At 60.2% G+C, this 18247-nt stretch overlaps 1 protein-coding gene across 2 annotated transcripts in view; it reads left to right on the top strand.

Annotated features, from left to right (window-relative positions):
• The first annotated feature begins 3220 nt into the window (after window positions 1-3220).
• LOC144949071 (uncharacterized) overlaps window positions 3221-18247 on the top strand; it is a 93625-nt gene continuing 78598 nt past the window's right edge. The window contains exons 1-5 of one of the 2 annotated variants that reach the window (XM_078878893.1): window positions 3223-3506; window positions 8856-8959; window positions 9454-9575; window positions 12108-12221; window positions 13532-17051. In XM_078878893.1, coding sequence (XP_078735019.1) covers window positions 3261-3506; window positions 8856-8959; window positions 9454-9575; window positions 12108-12221; window positions 13532-15753 — 2808 coding nt within the window. In that variant the 5' untranslated portion in view covers window positions 3223-3260 and the 3' untranslated portion in view covers window positions 15754-17051. Of the gene's footprint in view, window positions 3507-8855; window positions 8960-9453; window positions 9576-12107; window positions 12222-13531; window positions 17052-18247 lie in introns of both variants that reach the window. The other variant, XM_078878894.1, reaches the window with a different exon arrangement.

Here is an 18247-nt window from a genome sequence, read left to right on the forward strand (position 1 = left end):
GCCCCAGTTCCTCCGCCCTGCCGGCACCCACACACACACAGCCGTGGACATGCTCGACGGCGTGTGCGCCAAGTGTCCACCTGCAGTTGCAGTTGCTGTACAACAGCGCTGTGTCACTACACTCTGCTCATCAGTATGATGAGCAGAGTGTATTTGAGATTATCCTGAGGAATGTCTGGTGCCGTGTGCATTAAAAGTGTTATCATACAACGCCCAACGCATTCGTCAGTAACAAGTATCCGGCTTTCAAAATAAATATATAATAGGCGACCTTTGATTCTAAATGTGGAGGGACAGAGACCGGGAGAAAAATCCACAACCACAGGGAGCGAGAGAGATACACCAAACTACAGCAGCAGGCATCGTCAGGGTCGGGATCGTACCCACGACCTCCTGGATACCAGGCGAGGTAGTTAACATCTCCTAGCCTCCGTGATGATGAGAGAGAAAGAGACGCAAATTCCAAATACACAGCATGCGTCAGGCTCTGGATCGAACCCACGACCTCCTGCACACCAGGCGAGGTAGTTAACATCTAGCCACCGTGGCGCCCACAATGTAGTAGTATTGAGGTATTGTATCTTTACATTTTAGCGGTAGTGGCAGTTGTGGTGTTGGTAATGGTTATCGGAATCTTGATTTTGGCTTCTGCTGCAGGAGGAGGAGGAGGAATCCGATGAGCTATGAAGCTCTTTGTCAACAGAGATGTCCAGGATGGGGCGGGTTAGCAAGTTACAACAACAAGATGTCGAGTTTTAGTCATGGTTATGCTAGTTACGGTAGTGGTGGTGGCGTTCGTGGTTACAACAGCGGTTTCAATATGCATGGTGGTGGTATTTTGGTGGTTGTGACCGTAGTGGTGGTGGCATCCGTGGTGGTGGTGGAGTTCTCTGTAATATTCTGCGCGCGTGTCGCGCACTCATGAAAACAAACAGAAGCCACGTGCACTCGCATTTAATATTCAGCCCTGCGCCCCACACACACACAGAGAGAAACACAAAGACAAAGATCCCCCGTGTAGCCTGTGACAGACTGTTGGGGCATGTGGCTGTCAGCGAGTAGCACCTGTGAAGGCCGGCACGGCACACGAGGGGGTGGGTGGCCAGCACCACGCCCGGCCGCCTTTGTCTTCCCAGCGACGATGTTTGCTGCAGATCGCACCAGGTGCTCATTTGAGGCTGAGTCGACCTAGAGGAGGCCCACGGCCGGTTCAGATAATCGTCACCGGTGTTGGCCGTGAGCAGGAATCGAACCCGGGTCGCCAGGTTTATAGCGCAGCGCGATAACCGCTACACTACCGCTCCCCACTACACACACCCCCACACACACTCCCCTACACACACACTCCTCTACACACTCCCCTACACACACACTCCCCTACACACACACTCCTCTACACACACTCCCCTACACACACACTCCCCTACACACACTCCCCTACACACACACCCCTACACACACACACTCCCTTACACACACTCCCCTACACACACACCCCTACACACACACCCCTACACACACACACTCCCCTACACACACTCCCCTACACACACACACACACCCCTACACACACACACACTCCCCTACACACACACACTCCCCTACACACACTCCCCTACACACACACCCCTACACACACACCCCTACACACACACACTCCCCTACACACACACACTCCCCTACACACACACACACACACCCCTACACACACACACTCCCCTACACACACACACTCCCCTACACACACTCCCCTACACACACACCCCTACACACACACACTCCCCTACACACACTCACACACTCCCCTACACACACTCACACACTCCCCTACACACACACACTCCCCCGTCCCCACGTGCGTCTGTAGGCGGCTCCGCGCCGCCACGCTCCGCATATTGAAGAGAAGGACGAGACACGGGGGGGGGGGCAGAGAGAGAGGAAGGGGGGGGCACAGGGAGAGACAGGGGGAGGGAGAGAGGGGGTACAGGGAGAGAGAGGGGGAGTGAGATAGGAGGGGGGGGGTTACAGGGAGAGAGGAAGGGGGGGGCACAGGGAGAGACAGAGGGAGAGAGAGGGAGGGGGAGACTGGGACCGCATACGTTGTGGTTTATTTTATAATCGCCCATGCAGTCTGCGAGAAACCCTCACCACCACCACCACCAACAACACTCATCATCATCATCAGCGCCATCATCAGTGACAGCAAGCCAGCAGCAGCACCAGCGATCTCATCAAGAGCAACAATCGTCAACGACATCAACATTTGTATCTGCAACAGCGGCAGCAGCAGCCGCAGCAGCAGCTGCAACAGCAACATCAAGAGCAGGGGCAAAATCATTAGCTGTCAATTGAGCAGCAGCAACAACGATTGCAGCAACATCGTAGAAGCAGCAGCAGCAGCATCAGTAGGAGTGAGAGTAACATCGCAGAAGCAACAGCGTCGTCAACCGTAGCCGCAGAAGTCGCACCAACTACAACAAGCAACGACTGATCAACACCGTCGCTTGCTGGCAACATCGCCAACACCACCAGCAGCAGAACCACCACCACCACCATCATCATCTCAATCACTTCAAGCATCACCATCACAACCGGCATCACCATCAGTACCACCATCATCAACAGCACTTCCTACACCTTCAGTATCATCACTGTCATCACCCCTCCAACATCATCACCGTCACAACAACGAACACCACCACCCCATCACCACCACCACCCCATCACCACCACCACCCCATCACTCCTCCTCCACCACCACCCCATCACCACCACCCCATCACCACCACCACCCCATCACCACCATCACCACCACCCCATCACCACGACCACCATCACTCCTCCTCCTCCACCACCACCCCATCACCACCACCACCACCCCATCACCACCACCACCCCCACCACCCCATCACCACCAACCCATCAACCCCATCACTACTCCACCACCACCCCATCACCACCACCACCACCCCATCACCACCACCCCCATCGCAGCATCACCACCACCCCCATCACCACCACCACCCCACCCCCATCACCCCACCACCACCACCCCATCACCCCACCACCATCACCCCATCACCACCACCACCCCCACCACCCCACCACCACCACCCCATCACCCCACCACCACCACCCCATCACCCCACCACCACCACCCCATCACCCCACCACCATCACCCCATCACCCCACCACCACCACCCCATCACCCCACCACCATCACCCCATCACCACCACCACCACCACCGTGGTCGTGGCGATGTTGAGACGAGAACGCGTGAGGATGTCGGAGCGTCTGGAGGCGACCGTGGCGGCTCTCTGTGAGCTGCGCATTCTGCGCGAGCGACAGGACCGCCTCGTCCACCGCGAGTTGACGGCTGCGCGGGGCCCCGAGCCCGAAACGTCGGAGTCGAGCCCGGGGTCGAGCCCGGGGGGGTCCCGGGGGGGTCCCGGCGACACGGAGAGGCCGCTGGGAGAGGCGCTCGAGCTGCTGCGGGATCAGCTGGTGAGAGACACACACACACACGCACACGTACACACACACACGTACACACACACACATACACACACATACACACACACGCACATACACACACATACACACACATACACGCACACATACACACACACACGCACACGCACATACACACACATGCACACACATACCCACGTACACACACACACGTACACACACACACGTACACACACACACGTACACACACATACACACACACATACACACACATGCATACACACACACACACGTACACACACACGTACACACACACACACACGTACACACACACACGTACACACACACGTACACACATACACACGTACACACACGTGTACACACACACGTACACACACGTACACACACACGTACACACACACACGTACCCACACGTACCCACACGTACCCACACGTACACACGCGTACATACACACACACGTACACACACACGCACACACACGTGCACACACGTACACACGTACACACACGTACACACACACGTACACACACGCACACGTGTGTTTGTGTACGTGCGTGTGCATTATATTTTCATCGGTTGCGTAACGCTGTGTGGAAGCTACCTGGTCTGTCGGTCCGCACGAAGCTTCGGGTCTTCTCGGCCACGGTCATTCCCTCCCTTCCCTACGCTTGCGAAACGTTGACCCACCCCCCCCTAATGAAGCATCTTCGCCGGTTAGAAGCATTTAGACTGGCCCTGCCGACGATCCTTCCTAGGTTTAACCAGCAGGCTGGATTGTGTGAGGAGCTCACAGATCCTTGAAAGATCTGGGCAAAGTCCCATCGGTGAGCTCCTCCGGCATGCAAGGCTGCGTTGGCTGGGTCATGTAGCCCGCATGCCCAGCCACCGCATGCCTAAACAGCTTCTGTTCGGCCGGATCGAGGGGGCTAGACGGGTACGGCACGGGCTAGAGAAGAGATGGAGTGACGTGGTACAGGAGGACGTGGAGCTGAGTGGACTTGCCGATGACTGGTACCAGCGGTGTCAAGATCGGCCTCTGTGGAGGAGGCTCGTGAAGGACGCTACTGGGCAGTTGGAGGCAGTCGCCCTCCAATAACAACGGAGGGCGGAGGAGCGTCTCTCACAACAACGAGCGGAGCGCCGGGCGGCTAAAGCACAGCAAGTTGGCACAGTAGGGGGCACAGGTGGTGCATCAGCCACCTGCTGGATCTGTCCCGTGACCTCCTGCACCTAGCCTGGCACAGTTGGGGGTACGGCGTGTGTATGTGCGGTGCAGAGCGGTGGTGTAGCGGTTAGCGCTCTGCACTACGGAGTTCCATTCCCGCTCACGGCCAACAACACCGGTGACGATTATCTGAACCGGTCCTGGGCCTACCCTAGGTCGACTCAGCCTCAAACGAGTACCTGGTGCGATGCGAAAATATCGCCACTATAGGGAGACAAAGGCGGCCGGGTGTGGTGCTGGCCACCCATCCCCTCGTGTGCCGTGCCGGCCTTCAGAGGTGCTGCTCGCTAACAGCACTTGCCCCGACAGTCTGTTGAGGCTGTATGGGGGATCTTTGTTTTGTTTGTGTATGTTGTTGACCTTCTTTCGCACCGTACGTAGCCAATCGGAGGTGCAGTGTTGAGTCTATGGGCAGTGTTCGTCTATGGGTAGTGTTAGTCTATGGGCAATTAGTCGATGGCCAGTGTCTATATAAGTCTATGGGTCTGTTTATAAGTCTTTGGGTCTGTGTGAGTCTATGGGTCTCTGGTGAGTCTATGGGTGTGTATATAATGCTGTGAGTCTCTACGTGAGTCTATGGGTCTCTACGTGAGTCTATGGGTCTCTACGTGATTCTCTACGTGAGTCGCTACCAGCAAGCAGGCTGAGACCACCATCAGTTCACTCGACCCCCACCGACCCGGTTCAATCGCAGGCAGTGGCCCACACCCGGTTTCGAGCCCAGGCTCTGAGCGGTTTGCCGGCTGGAACGTCTCTGAAAGCCCTCGGCTCCGTCCCAGGGACGCCTCGTGATGAGTTTTCGGTTTTCCAGTCGCGGCCGCTGGGCGCAACGACCTCTGACCCCCCCTCGTCCCAAAAAGAGGCCACCACGGGAACGGCACCCTCGGAGGAGGTGCACGAGACGAGGAGGGGTCGGCACGCCGCCCTTGAGCTGCGCGACGTCACGGGGCCCAGGGCGGACGGCGGCGGCAGCGGGGGGGAGGGGGGAGGGGGGAGGGGCATGAGAGGCAGAAATCGTGGATTTGTCCTCGAGAAATCCGATGAGGTGTAAAGCTCTTTTTGCACGGAATGTCCAGCAGTGTCGCGGTTGTCCCAGTAGAAGGGGCGGCGGTGGTGGTGGTGGTGAGGAAGGTGGTGGAGCTAGGGGTTGGTGGGACGCGAGGCGATGGGGGGGGGGGGAGCTGGTGATGGTGTCTGGCAGCTGCCCCGCGGCTCGAATTATCCCGCGGTAAAAATAAAACTCGGATCCCCTTTCCAACGCCAGCCGGCGGCGGTGGCGGTGGTGGAGGCGGTGGTGGTGGCGGTGGTGGAGGCTGTGGTGGTGGAGGCGGTGGTGGTGGCGGCGGTGGTGGTGGCGGTAGTGGTGGTGGCGGTGGTGGCGGCGGTGGTGGTGGTGGAGGCGGTGGTGGGGCGGCGGTGGTGGTGGCGGTAGTGGTGGTGGTGGTGGTGGCGGCGGTGGTGGTGGCGGTGGTGGAGGTGGTGGTGGTGGCGGCGGTGGTGGTGGCGGTAGTGGTGGTGGTGGTGGTGGCGGCGGTGGTGGAGGCGGTGGTGGTGGCGGTGGTGGAGGCTGTGGTGGAGGCTGTGGTGGAGGCGGTGGTGGTGGAGGCTGTGGTGGAGGCTGTGGTGGAGGCGGTGGTGGTGGCGGTGGTGGTGGTGGTGGTGGCGGTGCTGGTGGTGGCGCAGTGGCAACACTCGCGCCTCGAGCTCCCTGGGTTCCAATCCCGACACGTGGTTCGGTTCCCCCCCCCCCTCCCAACAGCGACTCGAAGCAAGCGACGTGAACCGCTTTTCATCAAACAGCCAAATGTAGCGGGACCTCTTGTAGTGTAAAAGAACAAACCTAACCCTTCTCATCGTGTATATATGTGTGTGATACATAGATGATGTGGAGTGATTCGGAGTCGGCATGTTTGCTCTGGGTGGAATCCGCGAGTTTGCAGCTCCCAGAGCCGCCACCACAGCGGCGTGCTGCGATAATTCAACACAGAACTCACTTCCTGCAGCACACAGCCTCGACACCACCACCCCCACCCACTCAGCCCAGCACCACCACCATCACCACCACCACCCCCCCACCACCATCACCACCCCTCACCACCACCCCCCACCACCACCCCACCATCACCACCACCACCCCACCACCACCATCACCCCACCACCCCCCACCACCACCACCCCACCACCACCCACCACCCCCCACCACCACCACCCACCACACCACCACCACCCCCCCACCACCACCACCATCACCTCCCACCACCGCCCCACCACCACCACCACCCCCCACCACCACCACCACCTCCCACCACCACCACCCACCACCCCCCACCATCACCACCCCTCACCACCACCCCCCCACCACCACCCCACCATCACCACCACCACCCACCACCCCACCACCACCATCACCCCACCACCCCCCACCACCCACCACCCCACCACCACCCACCACCCCCCACCACCACCACCCACCACACCACCACCACCCCCCCACCACCACCACCATCACCTCCCACCACCACCCCACCACCACCACCACCCCCCACCACCACCACCACCTCCCACCACCACCATCCACCACCCCCCACCACCACCACTCCTCACCACCACCACCACCACCCCCCACCACCACCCCCCCACCACCCCACCACCACCACCACCCCCCCACCACCACCACCACCCCTCACCACCACCACCACCATCACCACCACCCCCCACCACCACCCCCCCCACCATCACCACTCACTCACCACCACCACCACCACCCCCCCCCCCCCACACCACCACCACCCACCACCACCCCACCACCACCACCCACCACCACTCCACCACCACCACCTCCCACCACCACCATCCACCACCCCCCACCACCACCACTCCTCACCACCACCACCACCACCCCCCACCACCACCCCCCCACCACCCCACCACCACCACCACCCCCCCACCACCACCACCACCCCTCACCACCACCACCACCATCACCACCACCCCCCACCACCACCCCCCCCACCATCACCACTCACTCACCACCACCACCACCACCCCCCCCCCCCCCACACCACCACCACCCACCACCACCCCACCACCACCACCCACCACCACTCCACCACCTCCCACCATCAGGAACCACGCGAATTCGCGTGGTTCCTGATGGCCGATTGATGAACGATCCCTACCCCGAGCTGACACGTGCATGACGAGGGGGGGGGGGAGGGCAGGCCCTGGGGGCAGCTCCGGCACGGCCGCTGTGAACCTTCTCTCCACGACCACCCGCCCACCCGCCAGCCCCTCCACTCTTCACGGTGTAACGTTAACCTGCACCTCCTCGCCCTCCGCATTTCATCAATTCATGAATTGATCGACGCATTCGGCGTTTGCATATGAGATGACCCTCAGTCGAACGCCATCGCCGTTCCGTTATCCGAGATGCGTTCGTCCAGGGCTCAGTTAGGCGGTGGCAGCAGCCCCGTGCCCTCAGGGCAAGACCCGTGCCGTCAGGGCAGGCCCCGTGCCCTCAGGGCAGGCCCCGTGCCCTCAGGGCAAAGCCCCGTGCCCTCAGGGCAAGGCCCCGTGCCCTCAGGGCAGCTCCCGTGCCCTCAGGGCAAGGTCCCGTGCCCTCAGGGCAGCTCCCGTGCCCTCAGGGCAAGGCCCCGTGCCCTCAGGGCAAGGCCCCGTGCCCTCAGGGCGGGCGTTCTGGGAGCGCTTTTTGGCTGCGCAACCGCCCGCCCAGATGTGGACAGAGCAGTCGCGGGCGGCGATTTGAGTTGCACGACGTCGACGGCGGTGCGGGTGAGCGGCTGATCGCTCTAGGTGTGGTCACCGCTTAATGTCTCCCCCCCACCGTCCCCTCCCCACCGTCTCCCCACCGTCTCCTCCCCACCGTCCCCACCGTCTCCTCCCCACCCTCCCCACCGTCCCCACCGTCTCCTCCGTCTCCTCCCCACCGTCTCCCCCCCACCGTCTCCCCCCCACCATCTCCCCCCCACCGTCTCCTCCCCACCGTCTCCTCCCCACCGTCTCCCCTCCACCGTCTCCTCCCACCTCCTCCCCACCCTCCCCACCGTCTCCTCCCCACCCTCCCCACCCTCCCCACCGTCTCCTCCCCACCCTCCCCACCGTCTCTACCCGGCAGCGCTCGCTGCGCCGTCGTGACGCCAGCCTCTACCTGCAGCTCAAGAGTCTGGGGGACCGACTCGGGGAGATGGGACTCGGTGGGCCGGCACAGGCGCTGGATCGGTAAGGGCTCCCCCCCCCCCTTACCCTGACCTCAGGGCGCCACGGTGGCCATGAGATGTTAACTACCTCGCCTGGTATGGAGGAGGTCGTGGGTTCGATCTCTGGACCCTGACACCTGCTGTATATTTGGAGTTTGCATGTCTCTCTTTCTCATCATCATCATCATCATCACGGTGGCTAGGAGATGTTAACTACCTCGCCTGGTATGCAGGAAGTCGTGGGTTCGATCCCGACCCTGACGATGCCTGCTCATGGTGGCGCCAGTTTGTTTGTTTTTCCACTGCAGGAGTCATGTTGGCTGACGTCACACGCGCGTAGCAAACACATCGTTAGCCCCCGCCCCTGGCCCTGCTTGGCCCCGTGAGCCCGGATTCTGACGTCTTTCCCGTGAGGTCCAGGGTCTTTGTTGTTGAGAAAGCGTTTTGTCAATCGTCTGTAACCGCCCCCCACCTCTCCTCCCCTGTCTCTGCCCCCTGCCCCACTCACCAACGAAGACGGCGAGAGGAAGCCATGTTCGAGCAACTAGGCGAGGAGAGGCCTGGGCACGTCACGCAGGCCCCGCCGCGGTTGCCGGGCGGAGCCGAGAGGCGGAGCAGCCGGAGGAGGCCGAGCTCCGGTGGGGGCTTCCCCCCCCCCTAACCCCCTCGCCCCCCCCCACCCCCCGCCCACCAATGCCCCCCGCGCCGTGTCGCTACGTTTGAGGGGGCTCCGCTGTGCACGCTCGGGGAATGCAGCAGAGGTTGTGGCTTTAGCTGGGATAGCTGAGAGAGCTGGGTTAGGTAGGGTAGCCGGGTTAGGTAGGACAGCCGGGTTAGGTAGGGTAGCCGGGTTAGGTAGGGTAGCCGGGTTAGGTAGGGTAGCTGGGTTAGGTAGGATAGCCGGGTTAGGTAGGGTAGCCGGGTTATGTAGGGTAGCCGGGTTAGGTAGGGTAGCCGGGTTAGGTAGGGTAGCCGGGTTATGTAGGGTAGCCGGGTTAGGTAGGGTAGCCGGGTTAGGTAGGGTAGCCGGGTTAGGTAGGATAGCCGGGTTAGGTAGGGTAGCCAGGTTAGGTAGGGTAGCCGGGTTAGGTAGGGTAGCCGGGTTAGGTAGGGTAGCCGGGTTAGGTAGGATAGCCGGGTTAGGTAGGGTAGCCAGGTTAGGTAGGGTAGCTGGGTTAGGTAGGGTAGCCGGGTTAGGTAGGGTAGCCAGGTTAGGTAGGGTAGCCGGGTTAGGTAGGGTAGCCGGGTTAGGTAGGGTAGCCGGGTTAGGTAGGATAGCCGGGTTAGGTAGGGTAGCCAGGTTAGGTAGGGTAGCTGGGTTAGGTAGGGTAGCCGGGTTAGGTAGGGTAGCCGGGTTATGTAGGGTAGCCGGGTTAGGTAGGGTAGCCGGGTTAGGTAGGGTAGCCGGGTTAGGTAGGGTAGCCGGGTTAGGTAGGGTAGCCGGGTTAGGTAGGGAAGCCGGGTTAGGTAGGGTAGCCGGGTTAGGTAGGGTAGCCGGGTTAGGTAGGATAGCCGGGTTAGGTAGGGTAGCCAGGTTAGGTAGGGTAGCCGGGTTAGGTAGGGTAGCCGGGTTAGGTAGGGTAGCCGGGTTAGGTAGGGTAGCCGGGTTAGGTAGGGTAGCCGGGTTAGGTAGGGTAGCTGCGTTAGGTAGGGTAGCCGGGTTAGGTAGGGTAGCCGGGTTAGGTAGGGTAGCCGGGTTAGGTAGGGTAGCCGGGTTAGGTAGGGTAGCCGGGTTAGGTAGGGTAGCCGGGTTAGGTAGGATAGCCGGGTTAGGTAGGGTAGCCGGGTTAGGTAGGGTAGCTGGGTTAGGTAGGATAGCCGGGTTAGGTAGGGTAGCCGGGTTATGTAGGGTAGCCGGGTTAGGTAGGGTAGCCGGGTTAGGTAGGGTAGCCGGGTTAGGTAGGGAAGCCGGGTTATGTAGGGTAGCCGGGTTAGGTAGGGTAGCCGGGTTAGGTAGGATAGCCGGGTTAGGTAGGGTAGCCGGGTTAGGTAGGGTAGCTGGGTTAGGTAGGATAGCCGGGTTAGGTAGGGTAGCCGGGTTAGGTAGGGTAGCTGGGTTAGGTAGGATAGCCGGGTTAGGTAGGGTAGCCGGGTTATGTAGGGTAGCCGGGTTAGGTAGGGTAGCCGGGTTAGGTAGGGTAGCCGGGTTATGTAGGGTAGCCGGGTTAGGTAGGGTAGCCGGGTTAGGTAGGATAGCCGGGTTAGGTAGGGTAGCCAGGTTAGGTAGGGTAGCCGGGTTAGGTAGGGTAGCCGGGTTAGGTAGGGTAGCCGGGTTAGGTAGGATAGCCGGGTTAGGTAGGGTAGCCAGGTTAGGTAGGGTAGCTGGGTTAGGTAGGGTAGCCGGGTTAGGTAGGGTAGCCAGGTTAGGTAGGGTAGCCGGGTTAGGTAGGGTAGCCGGGTTAGGTAGGGTAGCCGGGTTAGGTAGGATAGCCGGGTTAGGTAGGGTAGCCAGGTTAGGTAGGGTAGCTGGGTTAGGTAGGGTAGCCGGGTTAGGTAGGGTAGCCGGGTTATGTAGGGTAGCCGGGTTAGGTAGGGTAGCCGGGTTAGGTAGGGTAGCCGGGTTAGGTAGGGTAGCCGGGTTAGGTAGGGTAGCCGGGTTAGGTAGGGTAGCCGGGTTAGGTAGGGAAGCCGGGTTAGGTAGGGTAGCCGGGTTAGGTAGGGTAGCCAGGTTAGATGGGACAGCGTGTTGAGCAATCATTGGGCACGTGTAGTGTGCAACTCCCCACGACCCGCACGGCTCGGGGAGGCCATCATCCAGCAGTGGACTGACTAAAGTCGGGGCTAGTTTCTGGACTCAAATTGGTCCACTCGTTCCCCGCCTGCAGCGTGCGCGAGTGAGTGCGTGTTGTCCCGGGCTTCCCTTAGGTCGACTCGACCTTAAATCAATAACCGGTGCGGAGTGTAAACATCCCCACTGGGGAGACAAAGACGGCCGGGCGTGGCGCTGTCCACCCGCCCCCTCGTGCGCCGTGCCGGCCTTCATCGGTGGCTGCCACTCGCTAGCAGCCACTTGCCCCAAGAGCTACACGGGGGATCTTTGTCTTTGTGCGCGTGAGTGTGCACGAGGAACCGTGGCGTAGTGGTTAGCGCACTGCACCTCAAAGAACCGGCGACCCGAGTTGAGTTCCCGCTCGCGACCAGTACCAGCGGCGACTTTGTGAACCCGGCAGGTTTCTCCGAGTGGAGCGGAGGCCCCGATCGCCGCGTCGGCTCCGAATCCGACGAATCAGAGGGCAGCGACGAGCAGGTCACGACCCCGGGCAGCTGGGGTCACAGCGATCCTGGTGAGTGAGCTGAGAGAGAGACTTTTGGCCACATCCATCGCCACAGCGCGCGTGTTTTTATTGTCTTTGTATTGCGTATCGAAATCGCCTCCAGTGCTGTTGCTGCTAGTCTATGGGTAGTGTTAGTCTATGGATAGTGTGAGTCTATGGGTAGTGTTGAGTCTATGGTGCAGTGTTGAGTCTATGGTGCAGTGTTGAGTCTATGGGCAGTGTTGATTCTATGGGTAGTGTTGAGTCTATGGGCAGTGTTGAGTCTATGGTGCAGTGTTGAGTCTATGGGCAGTGTTGAGTCTATGGGTAGTGTTGAGTCTATGGGTAGTGTTGAGTCTATGGTGCAGTGTTGAGTCTATGGGCAGTGTTGAGTCTATGGGTAGTGTTGAGTCTATGGTGCAGTGTTGAGTCTATGGGCAGTGTTGAGTCTATGGGTAGTGTTGAGTCTATGGTGCAGTGTTGAGTCTATGGTGCAGTGTTGAGTCTATGGTGCAGTGTTGAGTCTATGGTGCAGTGTTGAGTCTATGGGCAGTGTTGAGTCTATGGTGCAGTGTTGAGTCTATGGTGCAGTGTTGAGTCTATGGGCAGTGTTGAGTCTATGGTGCAGTGTTGAGTCTATGGTGCAGTGTTGAGTCTATGGTGCAGTGTTGAGTCTATGGTGCAGTGTTGAGTCTATGGTGCAGTGTTGAGTCTATGGTGCAGTGTTGAGTCTATGGGTAGTTCTAGATTTGAAGCTTTCGTGACTGCAAGGAATCATATTCTTAGGTTTTTTCGGTAAAGTCACGTAGGTAAAACATCAAAATTAATGAAAATAAAATAAAATAAAACAAAAATCACGACGTTTCGGAGGCAACACAAGTCTCCGTCATCAGGTGGGACCGTCACATCAGGTGGGACCATCACAGCCGAATTAGCTGCATCAAGTGATGCAGCTAATTCGGCTGTGACGGTCCCACCTGATGACGGAGACTTGTGTTGCCTCCGAAACGTCGTGATTTTTGTTTTATTTTATTCTATGGGTAGTGTTAGTCTATGAGTCTATGGGCAGTGTTGAGTCTATGGGCAGTGTGTATGTTGAACTTCTTTCGCACCGTACGTAGCCAACCGCGCGAAACGGAGGTGCGGGGGAGAAGGACAACAAAACTAAACACAACGCAGTTTAAAATAAATTGGTGTTCAATCGAGATGATTTAGAACTGCATAGCTCCAGTGTCTTCCTAATAATGAGGTTTCATTGGGGGGGGGGGGTCTTTGCACGATTGTTGGTGACCGTCACCTCCCTTAACCCCCCTCTTCCACCGGGCCCCTCCCCCCCGTAGCATCCCCGGTGAGCCCCGGCACGCGCCGCTTCGCTCGGGACGTGCCCAGCCTGGACGGCTCGGGGCTGTACCGCTACCCGAGCGCGCTGCACGCCGTGGCCATCCAGAGCCCCGCGCTGCTGCTGCTCCGTGACGGCGACGCCCCCCCCGGGGATCCCACCGAATCCGGCGAACCCGGAGGAGCCGGTGCACTTGACACGTCCGGCACGCCCCCAACACCTCGCGCGTCTGCCGATTCCGGCGCGGCCGGAGCTCTACGCGCATCCGGCGCGTCTGGGGGATCCGGCACGTCCGGCAAGTCCGGCAAATCTGGCCAGTCCGGCATGACGTCCGGCATATCAAGCCGATCGAGCACGTCCGGTGAAGCCGGCACATCATCCGGCACATCATCCGGCGGAGCGTGCACGACTGGAGAATCCGCCGTCCCTGCCGCAGCTTCCACCGACGGAGGAGCCGCGCCGCGCTCCCCGCCGTTTGCCGAGCGTTTCCCGTCGGCCGGCAAGCCGGACGATTACATCGCCCGCCTCCTGGAGAGGAGGAAGTGGCGGCAAGCGGCGGTGGCGAAGGCCCCGGCGCTCGCCTCGTCGAAGGCCGCCGCCGCCTCGTTCTCCTCCTCGCTGTCCTCGTCCTCGTCGTCGTCCGGCAGGGGCTCCTCCGTGCCGTCGCTCCCGGCCGCGGCGAACGCCGCCGCCGGAGAAGAGTCCGAGACGAGCGTGAGGTTGTCGCTGCGCTCCCCCCCTCCTCCTCCTCCTCTCCTGCTGCCTCCCGTCCTGCCGACCGCATCGCCATTGCCGTCGTCGTCATTATCGTCCGGTTCGAAAGCTTCCCTCCCCCATCCGCCACCGGCACCGGCAGCACCGCCACCGCCGCCGCTGCCGTCGCCGCCGTCCCCGTCGCCGCCGCCGGGTCGGCGCGCGACGCGGCTGGTGGCGAGCGTGCCGCCGATGAAGCACGGCATCGTGCGCGGCGTCTCGCAGTTCCTCACCGGCGGGCGCCTGCACGCGGGCAAGCGCGCGGCAAACAAACAGCAGCAACAGCCGCAACAACAGCGGCAGCCACCGCCGCCGTCGAAGGCCGCCGTGCGCCGCTGCAAGTCGGCGTCGCTCGACCGCGTCGCCGAGTGGCGGCCGCCGCCGCCCATCGAGTCGGCACCGTTCAAACGCGCCACCACGTTCGGGGCGCCGGGCCGGAACAGGGGCGACGGCGGTAGCGGCGGCGGTTTTGGCAGCGGCACGGGGCGTCCACTCGTCTCCGCGTCCTCCCGCTCCATCTGGGATTTCTTTGCCGCCGAGAGGGGGAAGATGGCGGCGGCGGCGGCGGCCGCGGCCTCGGCCGAGTGCGCGGACTACGCGGCGCCGCTGTCCGTGCGCCGCCTGTGCCGGGCCGGCGACGCCGGCGGGGACTGGGCGCCGCTCGTCGGCGGAAGCTGCGGCAGCTGCTGCTGCTGCTGCGAGGAAGTGACGAGCTGCGGCTGCCCGGGGTCCTGCGACGGCGACAACGACGACGACGATGACGATGGCGGCGGTGACGACGACGGTGGTGGTGGTGGTGGCTTCGCCTCGGCCGACCGCTGTTACCCCAGTGCGGCTGGTTTCCACGACAACCGCTTCGGCAGCGGAGGACCCCTGCAAGGGAATGCCGGTTTCCGCGGCGACGGCTTTTGTTTTAACGATGGCGGCGGCGGAAACGGTTTCCGCGGCAACAGTTTCCACGGCAACGGTTTCCGCGGCGACGGTTTCCACACCGACGGTTTCCACGCCGACGGTTTCCACGCCGACGGTTTCCCCCGCAGCGGTTTCCAGGGGCACAGTTTCCACGGCGTCGCCAAGCTCCCCCGCGGCAGCAACGGTCTCCGCGGCAACCCGATGCACGCGGGTAGCGCCGGTTGCCTCAGGGACGGTTTCCTCGGAGACGGTTACCGTGGCGACGCCTGGCGCCGCGGCGACGCGAGGCCGCAGCAAGGCAAGGCGAGCACGGGGTTCGGACCGGGCTGGGGGCGGCCGGGCGCTGGAGGGGCCGGGCCGCAGGCCGGCGGTGGCTGGTGGGGGGCCGGCCCCGGCGGCCTGGGGGTCGCGGGGGGCCGGTCCAACGGGCCGGGACCCCAGGTGAGCGTGGCCCACGTGGTGCCCGTGGGGCCGGCAGGGCTGGATGGCCCCGCCGCGCGCAGGAGGGCGCTGCTGCGGTGCCACTCGGTGGAGCCGGCGCTCACCACCACCGTCTAAAGCGGCCGCCATTGCTCCCCGCATCTTCCGGCGTGTCTCCCGGCGTGTCTCCCGGCGTGTCTCCCGGCGTGTCTCCCGCCGTGTCTCCCGGCGTGTCTCCCTGCGAGTCTTCCGGCACGGTCTTTGAATCTTAATGGCTGTCCCTGGGTGTCCCTGGGTGTCTCTGGGTGTCTGTGTGTGTCCCTGGGTGTCATTGGGTGTCTCTGGGTGTCCCTGGGTGTCTGTGTGTGTCTGTGTGTGTCCCTGGGTGTCCCTGGGTGTCCCTGTGTGTCCCTGGGTGTCTGTGTGTGTCCCTGGGTGTCTGTGTGTGTCCCTGGGTGTCCCTGGGTGTCCCTGGGTGTCTGTGTGTATCGATGGTGTCCATGTGTATCCCTGGATGTCCCTGAGTCTCTCCAAACTCGCTGGGTGTCCCTGAGCATCTCTGGGGTTGTCTCGAGGTGTCTTCAAAGTTTGGGGTGTCTCTGCGTCTCCAGTTTTCTTGAATCCCAATCTTCCTAAGTGTCCCTGACGGTCTCTGGGGAGTCTTGAGTATCTCCAAGTCTCCCTGCGTTCTCCCCCTCTCTCCCTCTCTCTCTCTCTCTCGAGGTGCCCAAGGCTTTCTCCAGACGTCTTGGACGTGTCTCTCGATGTCTTCAATCATCTGGTGGCTGTACACCCAAAGGTGTCTCTGTGTTTTAGACCTCCTTGAATGTCTCCGGGTGTCCCGGAGTTTTAGTTTATTTTAGTTGTTACACGGACGATGACGCTGATGACGACAACGATGATGACGACGATGATCATGCTGACGACGATGATGACGATGATGATGACGACGATGACGACGATGATGACGACGACGATGATGATGACGATGATGACGATGATGATGATGATGACGACGATGATGACGATGATGACGACGATGATGACGATGACAATGACGACGATGATGATAACGATGATGATGACGATGATAATGACGATGATGATGACGACGATGATGACGATGATGATGACGATGACGATGATGATGACGATGATCCCACCGTGTAGCCGCATTTGCCCGGCTATTTCACAAAAGGGAAATCCGTGGTTCATGCACGAGCACAACAATAACAACAAACATATCCTAAACACCGTGATGATGATGATGATGAGACACGCAAACTCCAAATATACAGCAGCAGGCGTCAGGGTCAGGATCGAACCCACGACCTCCTGTCCACCAGGCGAGGTAGTTAACATCTCCTAGCCACCGTGATGATGATGATGCGAGAGAGAGACACGCAAACTCCAAATATACAGCAGCAGGCATCAGGGTCAGGATCGAACCCACGACCTCCTGTCCACCAGGCGAGGTAGTCAACATCTCCTAGCCACCGTGATGATGATGAGAGACACGCAAACTCCAAATATACAGCAGCAGGCGTCAGGGTCGGGATCGAACCCACGACCTCCTGTGCACCAGGCGAGGTAGTCAACATCTCCTGGCCAAAGTGGCACCGCAGTGTGGACCGCGGCGTTTGGCGCCAGGCGCACCGTCACTTTTTAAATCCCCGCGGTGAGAACGGTCGGCGCAAACTCGCGACAGCTTCACCTCCCTTCTCCACTGGACACAACCGAGCCGAGCCGAGCCCTGCCCACTGACGTCACGCGCGATGGGCGTGGCCAACTGACGTCACGCGCGATGGGCGTGGCCAACGGACGAACGCGCCGTTCTGGCCACGCCCCCTGGCCCTGCTTGGCCCCCACCCCCTCCCCGGCCTGCAGACGCGGTTTCGCTTCCCCGCTCGGCACGGGCGAGCAGCCGGTAGGGGGGGGGGAATAAAAACCTTCCCCGTGTGTACGTAGCGTGCGTATGCACGCACGTGCGTTGAACTTCTTTCGCACCCTACGTAACCAACCGCGCCAATCGGTCAGTATCTCATGCGCACCACCCCCCCACCGCCAACCCGTGCCCCCCCCCCCCCCCCGCAAGGCAACTTACTGCCCTCGCGGTCGCGACGGATCTTACTGGATGTCCCCAAGTGTCTCTGCGTGTGGTGGAGGGGGGGGGGTCTAACCGGCGCCGTTGAGTGCACGAGCCGACCACGTGGTCGGGGTGATCGGTGAGGTCTGCGGATGTCTCCCGTGACGCGTTACGGGGGGGGGAAGATGACCTCTGACATGGGAAGGGGGCGGCGGTGGAAGGGGGGGGGGGTAAAAGATCAGGGTTCAAATAAGCCTGTTTTAAATAATTATTTTCAAAAGTAATAATGTTCAATAATAATATGAAATAATACTTTAAATAATAATTTTGAATAACTATAATTTTTAATAAGAATTTGTGCTAATTTTAAATAACAAATTTTCTAAGAATAATAATAAATAATAACCATTTTAAATTATAATAATTTGCAATTATTATTTTAAAGAGTTATTTCAATAATCATTTTAAACAATAAATAAATAACAATTGTTAATTTTTATAATTTTAAATAACGTTTTTCAACAATCATTTTCAACAATAAATTAA

This window comes from Lampetra fluviatilis, chromosome 52 (genome assembly GCF_964198595.1).
Source record: "Lampetra fluviatilis chromosome 52, kcLamFluv1.1, whole genome shotgun sequence".
Taxonomy (NCBI): Eukaryota; Metazoa; Chordata; class Hyperoartia; order Petromyzontiformes; family Petromyzontidae; genus Lampetra; species Lampetra fluviatilis.